Source organism: Muscardinus avellanarius (assembly GCF_963383645.1).
Source record: "Muscardinus avellanarius genome assembly, chromosome: 4".
Taxonomy (NCBI): Eukaryota; Metazoa; Chordata; class Mammalia; order Rodentia; family Gliridae; genus Muscardinus; species Muscardinus avellanarius.
Window position 1 is genome coordinate 126287781 of NC_137789.1, and position 18379 is coordinate 126306159.

At 34.9% G+C, this 18379-nt stretch overlaps 1 protein-coding gene across 2 annotated transcripts in view; it reads left to right on the plus strand.

Annotated features, from left to right (window-relative positions):
• Positions 1 to 18379, plus strand: part of EXOC6 (exocyst complex component 6) — a gene marked incomplete at both ends in the record, with an annotated part of 189414 nt that overhangs the window by 52367 nt on the left and 118668 nt on the right. For both annotated transcript variants that reach the window (XM_080693998.1, XM_080693999.1), the window contains 4 exons: positions 3129 to 3300; positions 4612 to 4659; positions 4775 to 4865; positions 7868 to 7913. In XM_080693998.1, the coding sequence (XP_080550124.1) occupies positions 3129 to 3300; positions 4612 to 4659; positions 4775 to 4865; positions 7868 to 7913 (357 nt within the window). The remainder of the gene's footprint in view (positions 1 to 3128; positions 3301 to 4611; positions 4660 to 4774; positions 4866 to 7867; positions 7914 to 18379) is intronic.

Here is an 18379-nt window from a genome sequence, read left to right on the forward strand (position 1 = left end):
CAATGCAGCATTAAAACACAGGTTTGTACTGTGTCCATTAAGATGAGACAGCTGTATCTAGGAACTTCCTACATTCTTACTTAGGCCAGTGTTCTATTATTTGATGGATTTTGGAGTCTGGCACTTGCCTGCTAGTTCAATACTTTGTTTAAATGCAACTTATTCCTGTGGTTTAGAACCTTTCTCTGTTTGATGACTTTTCTGTGCACGCTGTGTGCCGATCTGCATTGTAGTGACGACTAGATGTCTAAGTGTGGCGTACAGTTTGTGCTCTGGTCTGGAATAGCGAATGGCTGTCAAGGGTCAGAGACTTGGTACTAGGTAGATGGTGGCCTACTCTTCCCACATTTATAGTACAGGTCGAGTGTCCCTTTTCTGAATTGTTTGGAACCAGAAGTGTTTCTGCTCTAAGAGTCTTTTGGATTTGGGGGATGGAAATCAAATGTAAATACTGGATTCATTTGTTTCATGCACACTTTATCTGCAGGTAATTTTAAACAGTATTTTTAGTAATTTTGTGTATGATGCAAAGTTTCATGGTTGTGGGATTTTTCACTTGATGCCCAAAAAGTTTAATATTTTGGAGCACTTTAGATTTTAGGCTTTAAAGTAGGAATGTTCAACCCGTGTGATTTCTTAATAAAATGTTTATTTCTTTCATTGGGATTTATGGTTCCCTTTAACAGTAGAAGGCATGGAATATAAATAGGTCACCCATTCCAGGCTTTGGTTTTCTATTAATGGAGGGTGGGTGTTACATATTTCTGGTTATGTTTTTATCTATACTGTAACATCAATGGAAAAAGAGTTTACTTGTGATACCATAATAGATGCACTGGAAGAATCCTGAATTACTGATAAAACAGTAGTTTTGTTTTTAAAATAGTGGAGAATAAATTGGAAAGCCATACTTAGAACTTTCTAAAAAGTTCTCAGAAAACATGAAACAGACCTCTGGGAAAGAATTATTTATTTATTATACTTTAAAATACATTTAAATAAAAAATATAAAATATGTTATATTTTATAATACATATATAAATATATACTAAAGTAAAATATATAATATATATTTATTATACTTTTAAAAAGGATAACAATATTGCACTTGTATTCAAAAAGAGAATCAGACCCTCCTTTGGAAGGATTCAGTAGTAGAGTATTCTAGATTTTTCCCTACATGTGACAACTAATAGAAAAAAGGCAGTTGCAGTAGCACCAGCAGCCACTTCTTTGGTATGTTCTGGAAAAATTTTTTTTTCTTTCTTTCTACAGTGCTAGGATGGAATCCAGGGTCTTATGCATGCTTGGCAAATATTCTACCACTGAATTACATGCCAACTTCCTAGTAAATGGTATTTTTAAGAACCAGATAAGCAAGGCCTGTAGATCCAGTACTTGGGAGGCTGAGACAAGAGGCCTCAGCAACTTATTAGTGAGACCCTCAGCAATTTAACAAAACCCTGTTTCAAAATTAAAAAAAAAAGAGCTGGGGGTATAGCTCAGGGATAGAATATTCCTAGGTTCAATCCTACTACCAAAAAATATTTTCCCTCAATCTCTAGCTCCTCATTTTATGCTTTTGTTCTTTGTCTTTCACATAGTGGATTTTTTAATTTTTTATTTTAATGGTGTCCAGTTTATCAATTCTTTATTTCATGAATTGTACCTTTGGTGTTGCATCTAAAAAGTCATTGCCAAGCCCAAAGTCATCCAGATTTTCTCCGATGTTATCTTATAGGAGTTTTTTAGTTATCAATTTTACACTTAAGTTTGTGATCCATTGAGAGTTAATTTTTGTAAAAAGTGTAAGGTCTGTGTCTAGATTCTTTTTATTTTTCCAGTTGCTCCCCCACCATTTGTTGAAAAGTATAGCTCTTCTCCATTGTATTACTTTGGTCCTTTGTTGAAATATAGCAAACTTGGGCTGGGTATGCAGCTCAGTGGTAGAGCGCTTGCTTAGCATGCCTGAGGCCTTGGGTTCAATCTCTAGAACTGCAAAACAAAAACAAACAAAAAACGCAATTAACTCTTTCAATGTGGGTCTTTTTCTGGGCTGTCTGTTCCATTCCACTGAACTGTTACCGTATTGCACTAGGGCCACACGTTGGTTAGACTTCAGCCTCTGAAAAGCTTAAAGACCAAAGCCTGTACCATAAACCATACTTGTTAAGGCCTCCAAGTAAACAGATACTTAATAGGCAGGGCCTTCTAAAGGCATCGATCCCAGGAACCAGGAGCAAGGTAGTCCTTTCCTGCATGGTGAATGGCGGGGAGGCTGTTTTCTGTGTAGACGTAGTATGGCCTGAGATATGGTAGGCATGTGTGCGCCATGTTTGGAGAACATTGTAGTGACCATAATATGACCTGTACTTGAGAATATGAACTCTGGACCAAGACTGTCAGGATTCATATCCCAGCTATCACTTAAAATTGTAGAAGTTTGGGCAGTTATGTCATCTTCTACACATCTGTAAATCAAGAGCAATAACAATACCTACTTCATAGGCTTATTGTAAGAATTAAAGAGTTACTATATAGTGCACTTAGAACATGGCCTGACACATAGTAAGTGCTGTAGATAATACCATATGTTTGTTCATTACTTTCTAATTCATTTATTCATTCTCTTTCTTTTTTGAGCCTAAGTATGCTAACGACTTGTAATTGGCCTATATTTCCTAAACCTCAGACTTTTAATTTGGGATACCAATAAATATATTTAGAGACTTTTAAAATATTAACATGTTCAAAAAGAAGTATTTTTTACATTATTTCTATTGGAAGCCATACTGTCCAACCCATTTATTTGTTCAGAGACTTGATTTACAGTTATTACAAGATTGGACTTAGTAAAGAATACTTTTTTTCCCCGATACTGGGGATGGAACCCAGGGGCATTCTACCTCCAAGCTATATCCCCAGCCCTAGTTTTTATTATTTATTTTGAAACAGGGTCTCACTGAGTTGCAAAGGGCCTTTCTAAGTAGCTGAGGCTGTCTACATGCCACAGTCCTCCTGTCTCAGCCTCCCAAAATGCTGGGATTACAAGCATGCACCACCATGCCCGGCTTGAATAAATTTTGATGAACTGAGAGGTTAATTTTAGTTTTCTTACATACATACAGGTCTGTGTATGATGACCAACCAAATGCGCACAAGAAGTTCATGGAAAAGTTAGATGCTTGTATCCGCAATCATGACAAGGAAATTGAAAAAATGTGCAATTTTCATCATCAGGGTTTTGTAGATGCCATTACAGAGCTCCTTAAAGTAAGGACTGATGCAGAAAAGTTGAAGGTAGGGAATATGTTAAAAATTTTTCTGCCTTTTTTTTTCACTAAATTACTGAACTGTTTAAAATATGCTTTCAAGAAGTAAATTAGTATATTTATTTGGGAATAATCCTTATGCTCTATTAACAAACTTATCATGCTAATGGCAGAAGTAATCTTTTTGTAAAGCAAATAATACATTGACTTAATAGGATTTCTTTCCATGTAGGGAAACGAACTTAAAACATACATACAATGAAAGGTTTTTATTAGTGGTTTTCTTTAGAATTTTTAAAATGACAGTACAAAACTGATAAAAAGCTATACTTCAAAATCGTTTAAAAACTTACAATAAAATGATTTTGCTTTTAAAATTATTTAACTATATTGCAAGTTTTAAAAATATATTGTGTATTTCAATATACATTATAATTAAGTTTAGAGTTGATAAAAACATATACATGAACTTTTTAAAAAGTTTCACCGCAACTTAAAATTTTCTTGAAGAAAGCTGTTCAATATTTTCTGTCATACAGTAAAAACATTGTTTGTTAAATGAGATCTGGATTGACTCAGTCAGAATATAAGATATTTAATTATAAGAATTGTCCTATTTATCTTTCTTTACATCTAGAGTGCTTAGCAGACAGAATTCAAAGGTTATGATTAGAAAGCTATTATGTATTATATATAAAGGATATTCAGATAACAAGAGACCAAATGCAGCATCAATGAGGTCACTGAACATCTTTGTTCAGAAATTAATGAGATTTTTAATAAACCAGAATGTGCTTCCTTACTATGATGACCTAATGAGTCACTTAATATGTGGGAAAATTTGAGGTTGAGCTCTGCCTGCACCTGCAGCATTAAAATGTTGCTATGGATTGAAATTTCCGTGTTTGATGTTAATCAACCACCCAGTGTTTGCATTCAGCAAAGTATGAATGTTTAATTACCATAAAATGCAATCACCATTTCCTACAGACAGTGAATGGCATATAGACCTCATTGAAGTTATCAAAAAGGGACCAGTGGTCAATTGGGTCAGTGATTTGAATTGTTTGACAGACTTGGAGAGGCAAGTAAAGTTCAAAAATCCTGAGTAAATTTGAGAAGTTTGCCACAGAATCTGTTAAAAAGAACTGTCATAAGTAATTGAAGTTAACAAAAGCCCTTTTCAATCAAAAGTTCAAGTTCAAGCTGTAGAGTTAATTTGAATTTGCATTTCTTTGTTCCAAGCTTCTCATGAAGCATGATCTGATTACAAGGGTGAGCAGTTACATCAGGGCAGTTTTATGCATATTTGTCTAACTAAGGTGAAATTATTTTTAAGGTACAAGTTACTGATACCAACCGAAGGTTTCAAGATGCTGGAAAAGAGGTAAATGATACATTGTGTGTGTGTGTGTGTGTGTGTGTGTGTGTGTGTGTGTAGTATGAGAATGAGGATGTTATTTTATTGTTTGTTTAAAAATATGAATATTCTTTTTTCTAAGGTGATAGTTCAAACAGAAAACATTATTCGATGTAGAATTCAGCAGAGGAACATCACAACTGTAATAGAAAAATTGCAGTTATGCCTGCCAGGTGAGCTAGATTTGTGTCTAATATAGTATTTGCCTTGGTAAAATGATAATTTAATAATAGTATATAGCCACTTTTTAGTATGGGAATTACAGATTGTCCAGTGATGCCTCCTAACAAAGCCCATGATTACCTTTTCTGTTCACTCTATTTTCTAAATTTCCATGATTTTTTACATTTTCTAAGTCCCTTCCTTGTTTTATTATCTGCCACATCAGTCTCCTAGAACAACTTCTACCTTTCATATCTTCTCTGCCTAGTTTGCCATCCATCCCTTCCTGCCCCTACCTACCCAGCCCATTTTTTCTTACAACTCTAACTCTCTCTCTCTCTCTCTCTCTCTCTCTCTCTCTCTCTCTCTCTCTCTCTCCTCAGAATACTTTCCCATGGGGAGAGTGCCTTTTGATTAAACATATCATCTTTGCCTAATTTGCCTAATTTTTTATTTACCTCTGGTTTTCCATTGCTTTATGTTTGTCACTTGAAAACAGGTTGGTTTTGCTTTGCGGACAATCTCGTGTTGCTGAAAAGGTAAGAAAACATCAAAGTGCTAGGTCTTTTCCCTTTTTGCCTTTTCTTTCTATATTTTGGAAAGAGTTTCTGGTCTCTCTGTTAAGGCTCAGATATTACTGGGACATAACATAAATTTTGAAGAAACTAACCAGTATTTTCTTCATCTGGACGTAATATGCTTTAAGTTGAATGCATCCTGCTCAGACAAAAGAAAGCAGGTAGATGTCATTTTCTATTAATATATAAGGTAAATTTGTCGCAGTTTCCCATTTGATTATTTTTTTTTTGAAGAAGGAAACTAAACCTCCATATACAGGAGAATAGAATGTTTTATATAATATTAAATGAGGTAAATTTAACTTGGAATACAAATTATATTATTAAAACTGTCTATAGATTTTATTGGCTAATGAAGTTATGTTATCATTTTCTTACTTATGGGAATAGCTTTTCTTTTCTTAGAAACAATAAAGGTTATATTCAGTTTAATCTTTGGAACAGATATTTGCCCATTAACTTTTAATAAATAAAATTCTTGTTCATTATACTAGGTTATTAAGTGTTAGGGTTGAGAAACCAACTTAACCTATGTTGGTGTTTACTGATATCTTTTTGCCACTATCAGATACATTATTAATTACAGAGATTCTTAATGTTTTGTCCCTTATTATTTTAGATAATAAAACTAAAAATTGGGTACTAATGGAATGATAAAAAGCTGAACTCTGCTTATTCTTCTAGTGAACTATTTGAAATAGGAGAGGGGGGAGGAGAAAGAGATGGATAAAGAGGTATTAAGGTATGTGTGTGTGTGTGTGTGTGTGTGTGTGTGTGTGTGTGTGTGTTATTGGGGATTGGTCCCAGGGCATTCAACCTCAGAGCTACACCCTCAGTCAGACCTTTTAAATTTTTTTTAAATTTTGAAACAGGGTCTCACTAGATTGCTGAGAATCTTGCTAAGTTGCTGAGGATGGTTTCAAACCCACAATCCTTCTGTCCCAGCCACCCCAGTGCTGGGATTACAGACATGCGCCGCCACACCTAGCAGAGGTTGAGTTTTATTATTGCTAATGTCTTTGCTTTCAAGGCTGGATAGCAACTCGTATTTAATGTAAACGTCGTGTTCTTAATAGCCGTATCCAGAACTACCTCCTTTCCTCTGTCCATCCCTGTTTCTTTCATAATGTTTTTGTGTGTCAGGCATTATGGTATATGTATTAGATCTGTGAAGTTGAAAATGATGCAGTTCCACCTTTTGAAGTATTCTGTACTCTAATATGAATGAAGACAATCAATTACAGTACAATTGCCAAAATACCCCTTGGATTTGGAGGGGTAAGAGAGGATATAAATATTCATAGTATAAGCAGTTTATTTTCCTGGTATATTAGTTTATTTAGTTGTTTTTGAGAAAAACATAATTTTTATGGAAGCAAGATGGAAATAATAAGGTAGATGTGAAATTAATATGAATTACTGAGATAAAGCAGGAGACCTCAAGAAAAGTTTATTCTTGTGGCAGCAGGATCTGTTCTAGGTTGTATGTTTATTCTAATGGTTTGGTTGGAAGATATGATAAATAATACTTTACCATCCAGGGACTGAGATAGAGATACGCAGAGGGTTGTGTGAGGCCACAGGGTTAGGGCTGGCTCACTGTAGCCACCATTGTGGTCTGGGGGCTTTCAGACAAATAAACAATTGTGAACTTTGAGACCCTTGGTAATAGCACATGACTTGAGAAAACCTAGAAAAAACATCTCATTCTGGTTTAGGAAGTGCAAGTTGGTTTGATAAGCCAATAATAATTTACTCACTTGCTGTGTACTTTGAAATTCTACTAAGGTTATTTGGTAATTTACATAGTTGCAGTAAGACCTTTTTGATGACAGTATGTTATTTTGCTTAAACTTAATGGCAATTTTATTTGCTGCCTTCACAGAAAGAACAAAATGCATAAAGATGCTTTGCTGTATTTTTTAACCTTTATTATAACTTACTCTTTGCTATAAGCATTTGATTTTTTTTCTTTGTAGATTGGTGTAAGTTTTTATATATAGTTAATTATAATACAATTGTGTTATTTTATTTGGTATGTTCAGTCAAAATCAATGAATTTCACTGTCACTTAGTTTTCTCTCAAATAATTAAAGTTCAAACCTCTAGTTCTACTTTAGAGAAGAAATATTGGAAATTAATTTTTTAATATTAAAAATTTCTGAATGGGATCATTGTTACTAGATTAATGTCTCAATAATAGGTATCAGCATATACACGTGTTCCAGGATATAATACATACATATATATAATGCTTAACATATGGAAATTAACTTGTGATTTATTTGAGGCATATAATATTTTATTTGAAAATAACAGTCTAACTCAAATGTAGTGAAGACAGAAATGAATTGTAATATGTTCTTGTCTGCTTTAATTACTTTAATGTCTCTCAAAATATTTTGAAAGCTAAAATATCATATTTTTTAATGCAGTGCTGGAAATGTACAGTAAACTCAAAGAACAGATGAGTGCAAAAAGGTGAGTTGGTTTCTTTCCCATTGTTTTAAGTAAGATTTTTTTCTACTACTGGAGGCATTAATAACCTTAATATGTTATAGTCAGTTATGTGGATTTGCTTTGTCTTTCACACTGACTTCTGCTTATGCCATTTGATTATCATCCAGGAAAACAAATCATAGCCATTTATTTATGCATGCTTTTATTATAAGTGATATCAAAGAATGACTATATTGATACAGAATAAGTAGACAACTAAACAGGAGTGACAAAATTCTTATTAACTCACCAGCATACTAGCACTGCAGACAACTACGTACTGATGTGGAGTGGAAGCAGAGTGTGGGGCGTTACATTTTGACGGTCTGGGCAGTAGAGGAAAGCCAGAATAAACAAGGCACATTTGGACTAGGAAAATAATGATTTTTTGTTTTATTAATAATTACTTAGTTACCACAGTGCATTATATAAAAATCTATAGTTAAGAAATTGTGAATAGCCAGGTGTAGCGGCGCATGTCTGTAATCTCAGGACTTGTTAGGCTGAGACAGGAGGATCACAGGTTCAAGGACAGCCTCAGTAGTTTAGTGAGGCTCTCAGCAACTTAGTGAAACTCTGTTTCCAAATAAAATATAAAATAGGACCGGGGGTATAGCTTAGAAGTAGATCACCCCTGGGTTCTATCCCCAGCACCACCACACACACACACACACACACACACACACACACACACACACACACACTAAATGTTTTGCATGTCCTGTTTTGTAGTGCTGTGCTTTGAATTTCATTAGGCTTCTTTACCAGTTGGTATCGACTAGTGGAATTATTTTTTTCCTTATTAATAAACGAGCCAACATATAGTCTTATTTTCTCTAATATATATACATATATATACTTTTGATATATTTCCTTTTTTCTGTTGTTATATATCTTCATTATTTCAGTGATTCAAATAATACTTGCCATTCCTCCTTCACAGGGACAAAAACTTACCTTTATTAACTGATTATTTTGATATTTACATTTATGTCTTCAAATAATGTATTATTACCTTATTACTTTCCAGGTTAGGGCACTAATCTGTTTTTCAGTAATGTAATCTATTAATTATATTCAGATTTTCCCAGTTGCCTCCCAATGTCTATCTTTTACTTGCTGAAAACATTGGTTGGTATGTGTGTGTATGTACAGAGAATTGAACCCAGGAGAGCTCTGCCTCCAGGCTACACCCACAGCCATTTTATTTTTTATTTGGAAACAGGGTCTTGCTCAGATACTGAGGGTCAAACCTGTGTTCCTCCTCTCTCAGTCTCAAATACTGGGATTACAGGTATATACCACTATGCTGGGCTATTTTTCTTCCCTTTTAATATAGAACAGTCCTTTTGCTTGTCTTTTTTTCTGAAAAAAAAGAAAGAAAGAAAGATAGGAAGAAAGAAGGAAAAGGAAGAGGCTAGTTTTTCCAGACCAGGGCATTTTGGATTTGTCTTGTTTCCGCTTGATTAGATCCATGATAAAGGTTTTTGGTGAGAACATGCCTTACGTGATGTTCTGTACCTCTCATCCTATGACGTCAATGCAGGTCAGATTATTTCTAGGTTATGCTAAATTTGACCATTTGGTTAAGGAGATGACCACAAGATCTTTGAAAAGGCACATTTTTCCTCTTTGCAATTAAATAACGAACCTGTGAAATGATGCTTTGAGATCTGTTCCCTAATAACCTTTCATCCAGTGGTTTTAAGATTCTTGTTTTAATCACATATTATATTGGAATTATAAAGTAGTGGCTTTGAGACATGCTGTCATTCCTCTAACACTTATTACCTAGCCTTTTTAATATGTAGAAAGGGTTTTCCTTTGTATCTTCCTTTCCTTTTTTTTTCATTATTGCTATGAAACCATGGATTTTTAAAAATGAGTGCATCGTACTTTATTTCCACTCTTCAGCTGATGCACAGCCTTTTCCAGATGTGACCAGGGAAGCCTCTTCAGCCGGTCTCTGCGTCTCATTTGCCACCGTGTATGTCCTTGCCTACCTACAGTAGCACGTTGCACACTCAGCATTTTCCTTGCTCTCAGCCTGGCAACAGCAATGCTCTAGGGTGCCTTGGCTCCCTTGAGTCAGTAATAATACTTAGAAACGGTGTCCACGCAAGGCGGGCTGGTTACACATGCATTTGTGCATGTGTGCGCATGCGCACACACGTGCTCTCTCTCTCTCTCTCTCTCTCTCTCTCTCTCTCTCTCTCTCTCTCTCTCTCTCTCTCTCTCTCTCTCTCACGTTCACATCTGCTCCCTCCCTCCATCCCTCCTGCCCTCTGCGTCCCAGGATTGCCACTGAGAGGCATGAAGTCTGAAGTCATTCTGACTGCTCCTTCATTTGTGATCTACCTTTTCTCTTTTCCTCCTGATGTTAGAGATTAAACGTAGGCCCGGCACATGGTGGGCAGGTGCGCTATCATCAAGCTACATCCCTAGCACAGATCTTTTTTCTTTTTTCTTCCCCTCTGTGTTCTGTAATTCCCTTATATGCTTTGGTATAGGTCTTTTTACTCGTATTGTGTTGGGTACTTGGGGAGCCTCCTTTTAACATGGAAACTTCTCTTTCATCTGATAATGTCCTTAAATGCTAGGAAATTTTTTTGAATTATTTTTCCTTCTATTTTCTGAATTCTCTAGAACAGGTCAGGTATTAAATATTCAGTTTTCTAGACTGAGTGTCTTCTTTTCATAGCTCTTCTTTGTTTTCTTATTCTGCTTTCTGTGAGACCACTTTATCATTATCTCCCAAATGTGGTACATTTTTTTTTTCATTTCTACTCTTTAGTTTTTAATTTTTAGGAGTTCGTGTGTGTGTGTGTGTGTGTGTATGTGTGTGTGTGTGTGTGTGTGTGTGTGTGTGTGTGTGTGTTACTGGAGATGGAACCCTTCTACCTCAGGGCTACACTCCCAGACCTATTTTGTATTTTATTTGGAAACAGGGTCTCCTAAGCCAGCACGGCTGGCTTCGAACCTGCGCCATCCTCCTGTCTCCGCCTCCCAAGCGCAGGGATTACAAGCGTGCGCCACCACGCCCGGCAGGAGTTCTTTTTTGATCTCCATCTTTTTCAGGTAGCCTATTCTTGATTTGTTGTTTTTGTGTCTTCTCTCAGCTCTCTGAGATTTTAGATATATATTCTCATTGCATAATGTTTCCTCTAATTTTTTCTCATTTGTTATTTATTATTTTTTTCTTGCTAAAGTTTTCTCAGATGTCTGGTAATTCCATGGCTGACAGTTCATTTTCCAGAGTGGTGAATGTAATATGGTGATTGGAAGCTCTGGGTGCATGGGTAGGATTTGATCATGAGTAAATTTTTACTTTAAGATTATTTGGCCAGGGTCTTTAGCTGAGAAGAGTCTGATGTTAATTAGTATTTTCAGGTCTTTTTTTTCTGGGGCTGATCAGATTTCCCAGAGGAAACAGCTCCTGCCTTTTGTCTTTCCCTTTCACGGGTCGGAGGTAGGCTTACAAATCTTTGTGTATTTTGAAGATTGGCTCCTTTTCTATCAAATGTGTTGTAAAATATTTTTTTCTATTTGTATGAAGTTTTTATTTTTAAAAAAGTGTGCTCAGATTTTTCAGTTGGCTTTTAGTATAACATAAATAAAAACAAACAGATCATGTCTGTTTTTTAATATTTAAGCATACCTGTATAACCACCAAGATCAAGATGTTAAATGTTGTTATAACCTGAAAAGTTTTCTTCATAATTCCTCCTAGTCACTGCCCTCTGAAACAAGATATAGAGAACCGGGTGTGGTGGCTCACGCTTGTAATTCCAGCACTTGGGAGGCTGAGACAGGAGGATCACATGGGTTCGAAGCCAGCCTCAGCTACGTAGTGAGGTTCTCAGCAACTTAGTGAGACCCTGTTTCCAAATAAAGTATAAAATAGGTCTGAGAGTATAGCCCGGAAGTAGAAAGCCTCTGGGTTCCACCCCTAGTACCCCCCCCCACACACAAAGATATAGAATACCTCTGTCACTCCCATAAAATTCCCTCATTTCCCTTCCCAAAAAATTCTCTGTACTTTAGGAACAGCCACTTTCTGTCATCATAGAATAGTTTAATGTGTCTTTAGAAATGATGTAAATGGAATCATGTTCACTCCAGATAATATTTTTGAGATTCACCTGTTGCTGCAGTTTGCTTCTTTTCATTGCTGAGTAGTATTCAGTTCTAAAAATTTGTTTCTCTGTTAGCCAGTTGGCAGCTATTTGGGGTGTTTCAAGTTTGGATATTCTGAATTAGATTGATATGAAATGTTACAAATCTTTTTATAGGAAAATGTTTGTTCCTAGGCTGGCCTTGAACTTGAGATCCTTCTGCTTTAGCTAAGCAGCTGGGATTACAGGTGTGTTCCATCACACCTGTTTATTTTTTAATTAATAGAGTTTATTTCTTTAGAGCAGTTTTAGGATTACAGAAATGCTTAGAAAGTACAGAATTCCCAAGTGCTCTTCTCTTTCTCTCATGTACAATTTCCTTATTATTACCAAATCTGGCATTAGTGTGGTACATTTCTTATAATTCATAAGTCAACACTGGCACATTATTATTAACCAAAGTCCATAGTTTACATAGGATTCACCCTAATGTTGTATAGGTCTTTGGACTTTGACAGATTTGTAATGACGTGTATCCACCATTACAGTATTGTACGGAACTGTTTTACCACCTGAAAACTCCTCTGCTCCATCTTCCCACCCGGTCTCACATATCCCTGTCAGTCACTGACCTTTTTTGTTTCTATAGTTTTGACATTTTCCAAAATGTTATTTAGTTGGAATCATATATAGGATGTTTGCACTCAAAGTATTCATTTAAGACTCGTCCATATCGTTTTGTGGCTTGATAACTCATTTTGTCACTGAAAAATATTGCATCTTATGGATGTACCACAGTGTTTATCCTTTTCCCATTGAAGAGGATCTTGGTTGTTCCAAATTTGAGGCAGTTATGAATAAAGCTTCTGTAAACATCCATGTACAGGTTTTTGTGGACCTAAGTTTTTAATTCATTTGAGTAAACACCTAGTGATGCAATTGCCGGATCATACTGGTATATCATCTGTGAATTTGTCCAAATCTTTTGCTTACTTTTAATTTGATCAGTGTGTGTGTGTGTGTGTGTGTGTGTGTGTGTGTGTGTGTGTGTGTGTGTGATACTACGGATTGAACCCAGGGGCATTTTACCTCTGAGCTATACTATTTTTTTATTTGGTACAGGGTTTCACTAAGTTGCAGAGGCCGGCCATGAACCTGTGATCCTCCTCTCTTAGCCTCCCTAGTACTGGAATTACAAGTATATGCCATCATGCTAGGCTTAAAGTATTCCTAGTATATTTGAATACATGTTTTTTTTTTATCAGATAGGAGTTTTGAAAAATTTTCTCCCATTTTTTTCCATTTTCTTAATAGTGCCTTTACAAACAGTTTTTAATTTAAATGACGTTCAGCACCTCCCCTTCCCCATGATTTTGCTTTGGGGTGATTTAAAAAACCAAGGTTATCTAGATTTATCTCCTCTGTTGTCTTCTAGATTTTAAGAGTTTTGTGTTTTACATATAAGTCTGTGATCTACCTTGAGTTAAATTTTGTGAAACATGAAGGTTGGTGTTTAGTTTTATTTACTATGTTTTATTTATGTTTATTTAGTTTTATTTACTGTTTTATTTATGGACATGTAGTTGTTCCAGCAAGAGTTCCCTAAAGAACTGCTCTCTTTCTTTAAATTTCCTTTGCTTTTTTGTCAAAGATCAGCTGACTCTATTTGTGTGGATATATTCCTGTGCTTTCTGTTCTGCTCCAGTGAACCATTTTCCAGGCCTTTCACATTTATCACACTGCATTATTGGAGCGTTTCATTACATCTTGAAGTTGGATACTGTCAGTGTTTTGACTTTGTTCTTCAGTACTTTGTGGCTATTCTGGATCTTTTGCCCTTCATTAAAGAAAATTAGAGTTTGGTTGTCAGTATTTACAAAGTAAGCTGCTGGAGGGTTTTGTTTTGTTTTTGGTACTGAGGATTGACTTCAGGGGCATTCTACCTCTGAGCTACTCTCCCAGCCCTTTTTTAAAATTTAAATATTGAAACAGGTCTCACTAAGTTGCTGAGGCTGGTCTCAAACTTATGATCATTCTCTCTCAGCCTCCCAAGTACTAGGATTACAGGCATGTACCACCACACCCAGCTTAGAGTGTTCTCTTTAACATGGCGTACTGGCAGAATTTTGATAACAATTTTATTATCTCAATAGACATTGAGTTATTACATAGACTATTTATTCTTTTGTATTTTAAATGCATTAATCACTTTAAGTTCTTGAGTTTCTTAGCATTAATTACAATATTCTTTAACTATTCTTTTACTATCTATGGGATTATAGTAATGTTTCTCTTTTTCATTCTTGATATTAGTAATTTGTATATATTCTCTCTTTTTTCTTTCTAATTTGTCTAGAGGCTTATCATTTTTATGGATATTTTCTAAAGTTCTAACATTCAAGCCGGGTGTGGTGGTGCACGCTTGTAATCCCCGCACTTGGGAGGCTGAGACAGGAGGATCACACAGGTTCGAAGCCAGCCTCAGCTATTTAGTGAGGCTCTCAGCAACTTAGTGAGACCCTGTTTCCAAATAAAATAGAAAATAGGTCTAGGAGTATAGCCCAGAGGTAGAAAGCCCCTGGGTCTCACTCCCAGTACCACCAAAAAAAAAAAAAAATAATAATAATAATAAATAAAAAATAAAAATTAAGTTCTAACATTAAATTTTATTTGTTGTATTGACTTTCCATTTTTATTCTTTTTATTTCTATTATACTTGAGATTTAATTTGTTCTTTTTCTACTTTTACAAGGTAGAATTTGAGAAAAGGAATTTGAAGCCTTTTTTCTTTTTTATTATCTCATGTATTATATAATTTTGCAGTGAGCACTGGTTGAGTTATATTCATATTTTTGACTTTTCATTTCCTTTCGTTTAAAAATATTTGCTAGCTAGACATAGTGGCACATACTTATAATTTCAGTACTTGGGAGGCTGAGGCAGGAGGATTGCAGGTTTGTGGCTAGCCTCAGCAACTTTGTGAGGCCCTCTGCAACTTAGTAAGACCCTGTTTTAAAATAAAAAAAATAAAATAGGGCTGGATGTGTAGGACCAAGGTAGAATGCCTGTGGGTTAAATCTCTGATACCATTAAAAAATTCTGATTTTCCTTGTGATTTTTAAAATATCATAGGATATTCATAATTATGTTTCTTATATTTCTCAATATTTAGAGAATTTTCCTAGATATATTAAAATCTCAAATTTTGACTTTAATATTATTGAGCATACTCTGTATATTTCAGTCTTTTGGTATTTATTGAGACTTGTTTAGTAGACCAGCATACAATTGATCTTAATGAATATTTTCTGTACTTGAAGAGACTATATATTCTCAATTGCAGCTTTGGTGTTTTAGAACTTTCTTTCTTTCTTTCTTTCTGTACTGGGTGTGGAACCAAGAGGCTTTTCTACCTCCGGGCTATATTCCCGGCCCTATTTTATATTTTATTTGGAAACAGGGTCTCACTAAGTTGCTGAGAGCCTCACTCAGTAACTGAGGCTGGCTTCGAACTTGTGCAATCCTCCTGTCTCAGCCTCCCAAACGCAGGGATTACAAGCATGCACCACCATGTCTGGCCTTAGAAATTTCAATTATGTTATATTAGTTGTTAGTGTAATTTAAATTTTATATATCCTTAGTGAATTTTTATCTGCAAGTTCCACTAATAAAGTATAAAGTAGCTTTATAAACTAGCATTAAGTTTTTAACTATTATTTTATGGGTTTGTCTATTTTTCTTTAATTCTATCAGTTTTCCTTCATATATTATAAAATACCATAATTAATTACAAACACATTTATTATTTTTAAAATATTCTTAATAATTAACCCTTTGTTATTATGAAATATCCCTCTTTACTTTTGGTAAACATTCTGATTTCTACTTTGCCTGATAGTAATGTAGTTATTTTGGCATACTTTTACTTTTTGTTTTCATGATATATCTTTTGACAACCTTTTGCTTTCAACCTGCCTTTATATTTAAAGTGGTTTTATTGTCAACAGCTTATAATTTGACCCTACCTTTGAATCTAGTAGACAGTCACTACCTTTTTTCTACCTCCAGGCTATACTCCCAGACTTATTTTTTTATATTTTATTTGGAAACAGGGTCTCACTAAGTTGCTGAGAGCCTCACTAAGTAGCTAAGAGCCTCACTAAGTAGCTGAGGATGGCTTCGAACCTATGTGATTCTCCTGTTTCAGCCTCCCAAGCACAGGGATTACAAGCATGCACTAACACACCTGGCAGACACTACTTTTTATGTGGAGTTTTTAGACCATTTACATTTATTGTAATTGTTAATATGGTTGACTTTAATTTCATTACCTTGTTTTTTGTTTTCTGTTTGTCCCATTATTTTTAGTTTGTATTTTCTTTTTTAAAATTAAAGTTTTTTATTTTAAAATTTTCTCTATTCACTTATTAGCTATACCTCTTTAGTTTTTTCTTATTGGCTACTATAGAGATTACAGTATGCATTTTTTGGATTCAACTGGAGATTGAATCCAAGGGTATAATATCTCTGAGCTATATTCCCATCCCTATTTTATTTTTTATTTGGAAACAGGGTATCACTATGTTGCTGAGAGCCTGGCTAAATTGCTGAGGTTGGCCTCAAATCTACAGTCCACCTGTCTCACCTTCCCAAATACTGGGATTACAGGCATGTACCACTGCACAAAGCTACAATATGCATTTATATCTTCTAATATCACAGTTTACATTATAATAATACCATATTTCATGTAAGAGACATATACTGTATCTCTTACTCTTCTGGAAATGTGTTATATTTTAAAATGATATTCTTTCATTGGTTTTATTTCTTTGATTTAATTCAATGGATCTCTTCTATGTTAGTTCTGAAATGCTTGGAATTTTGTGTGTGACAAAATTATAATATGTGGCTTTATTTTAAATAGCTTTTGAATTACTATCTTTTCAGTTTACTTTGTATTGCTTCTTTTGCTCATTATATAGCACATTTCCCCATTTTTTTATTAGCTGATCCAATAGAAAGATTTAAAATATTTTAGATCAGGTTTTAAAATTTCTCTACCTATGTTCAAATGGATTTTGGTGGTAAATGTTGTTGGAAACTAAAAAGCCTTAGTCCTGCTACCAGTTAATTCTGGTATCTTAGCCAAATTGTATATTCTTGTGTTTCATTTTTCTCACATACAGAATATAATAGTTATGTTTGCCGTGGAAGTGTACCTCAGAGAAGTCTAAGGAAAATTAAAGTATGTATATGAAGGCATATGTTAATTTCTCTAGGGCATAGGCTTTACTCGTTGCTGCATACCCTGGATATCACATAGTGTGTTAAAAATAGGAACTTAGTAAATATTTGTTAAATTAAAAAATCATTCTACCAGTGGGTTTTCACCTGGTTTTTGTTTACTATTTCTAATTACCTTAGTGTAAATTTTTCCAAAAATAGTTAAATAAATTTTACTTTTTTTCTTTTGGTGGTACTGGAGATTGAGCCCAGGGGCAGTTTATGCTGAGCTACAACCTCAGCCCTATTTTATTTTTATTTTGAAGAAGGATCTCCTTAGGTTGATAAGAGTCTCACTAGTTGCTGAGCTGTCCTTGAACTTAAGATCCTCATCTCTCAGCCTCCCAAGTACTGGGATTACACGTGTGTGCCCTACACCTGGTTTAAATTTTACTTTGACTACAATTAAATCTGCATTATTCACTTTTTGGGTGGCTGTAGTGTGTGGATAGACACTGTGTTGGGAGAGGTAGTATAAAATTACATATCAGATAATTAACTACTATAATTCATAAATTATATATATATATATATGTCTAAGACACTGATATTGCTCCTGATGTTTGATATTTATATGGAATTAAATAATAAGGTTTATAATAGTATAAGCCAACTTTAAGCCTACAATTTGTATATGGTATGTAATTGTGCTTAGCAAATAGAAATAATGTTAATCTTACTTAATACTATTATCATTCCTCCTCCTTTTTTTTGTGTGTGTGTGTGCTAGGGATCAAACTTTTAGCCTTTTGCATGTTAGGCGAGCACTCTATCACTGAGCTACTTCCCCAAACCCTTTTACTCCTTTTCCATGGAAGTTTAGAATCATTGGTTATTTGTATTTGCTTTTAAAATTAATGTGATAATATCTTTGTGTGTGGGGGGTATACTGAGGTTTGAACCCAGGGGTGTCTACCTCTGAGGTACACCCCCAGCCATTTTTAATTTGAAACAGGGTCTAGCTAAATTACCTCATGCTGGACTGTAACCTGTGATCTTTCTTTCTCAGTCTCCCAAGTACTGGGATTACAGGCATGTACCATTGAG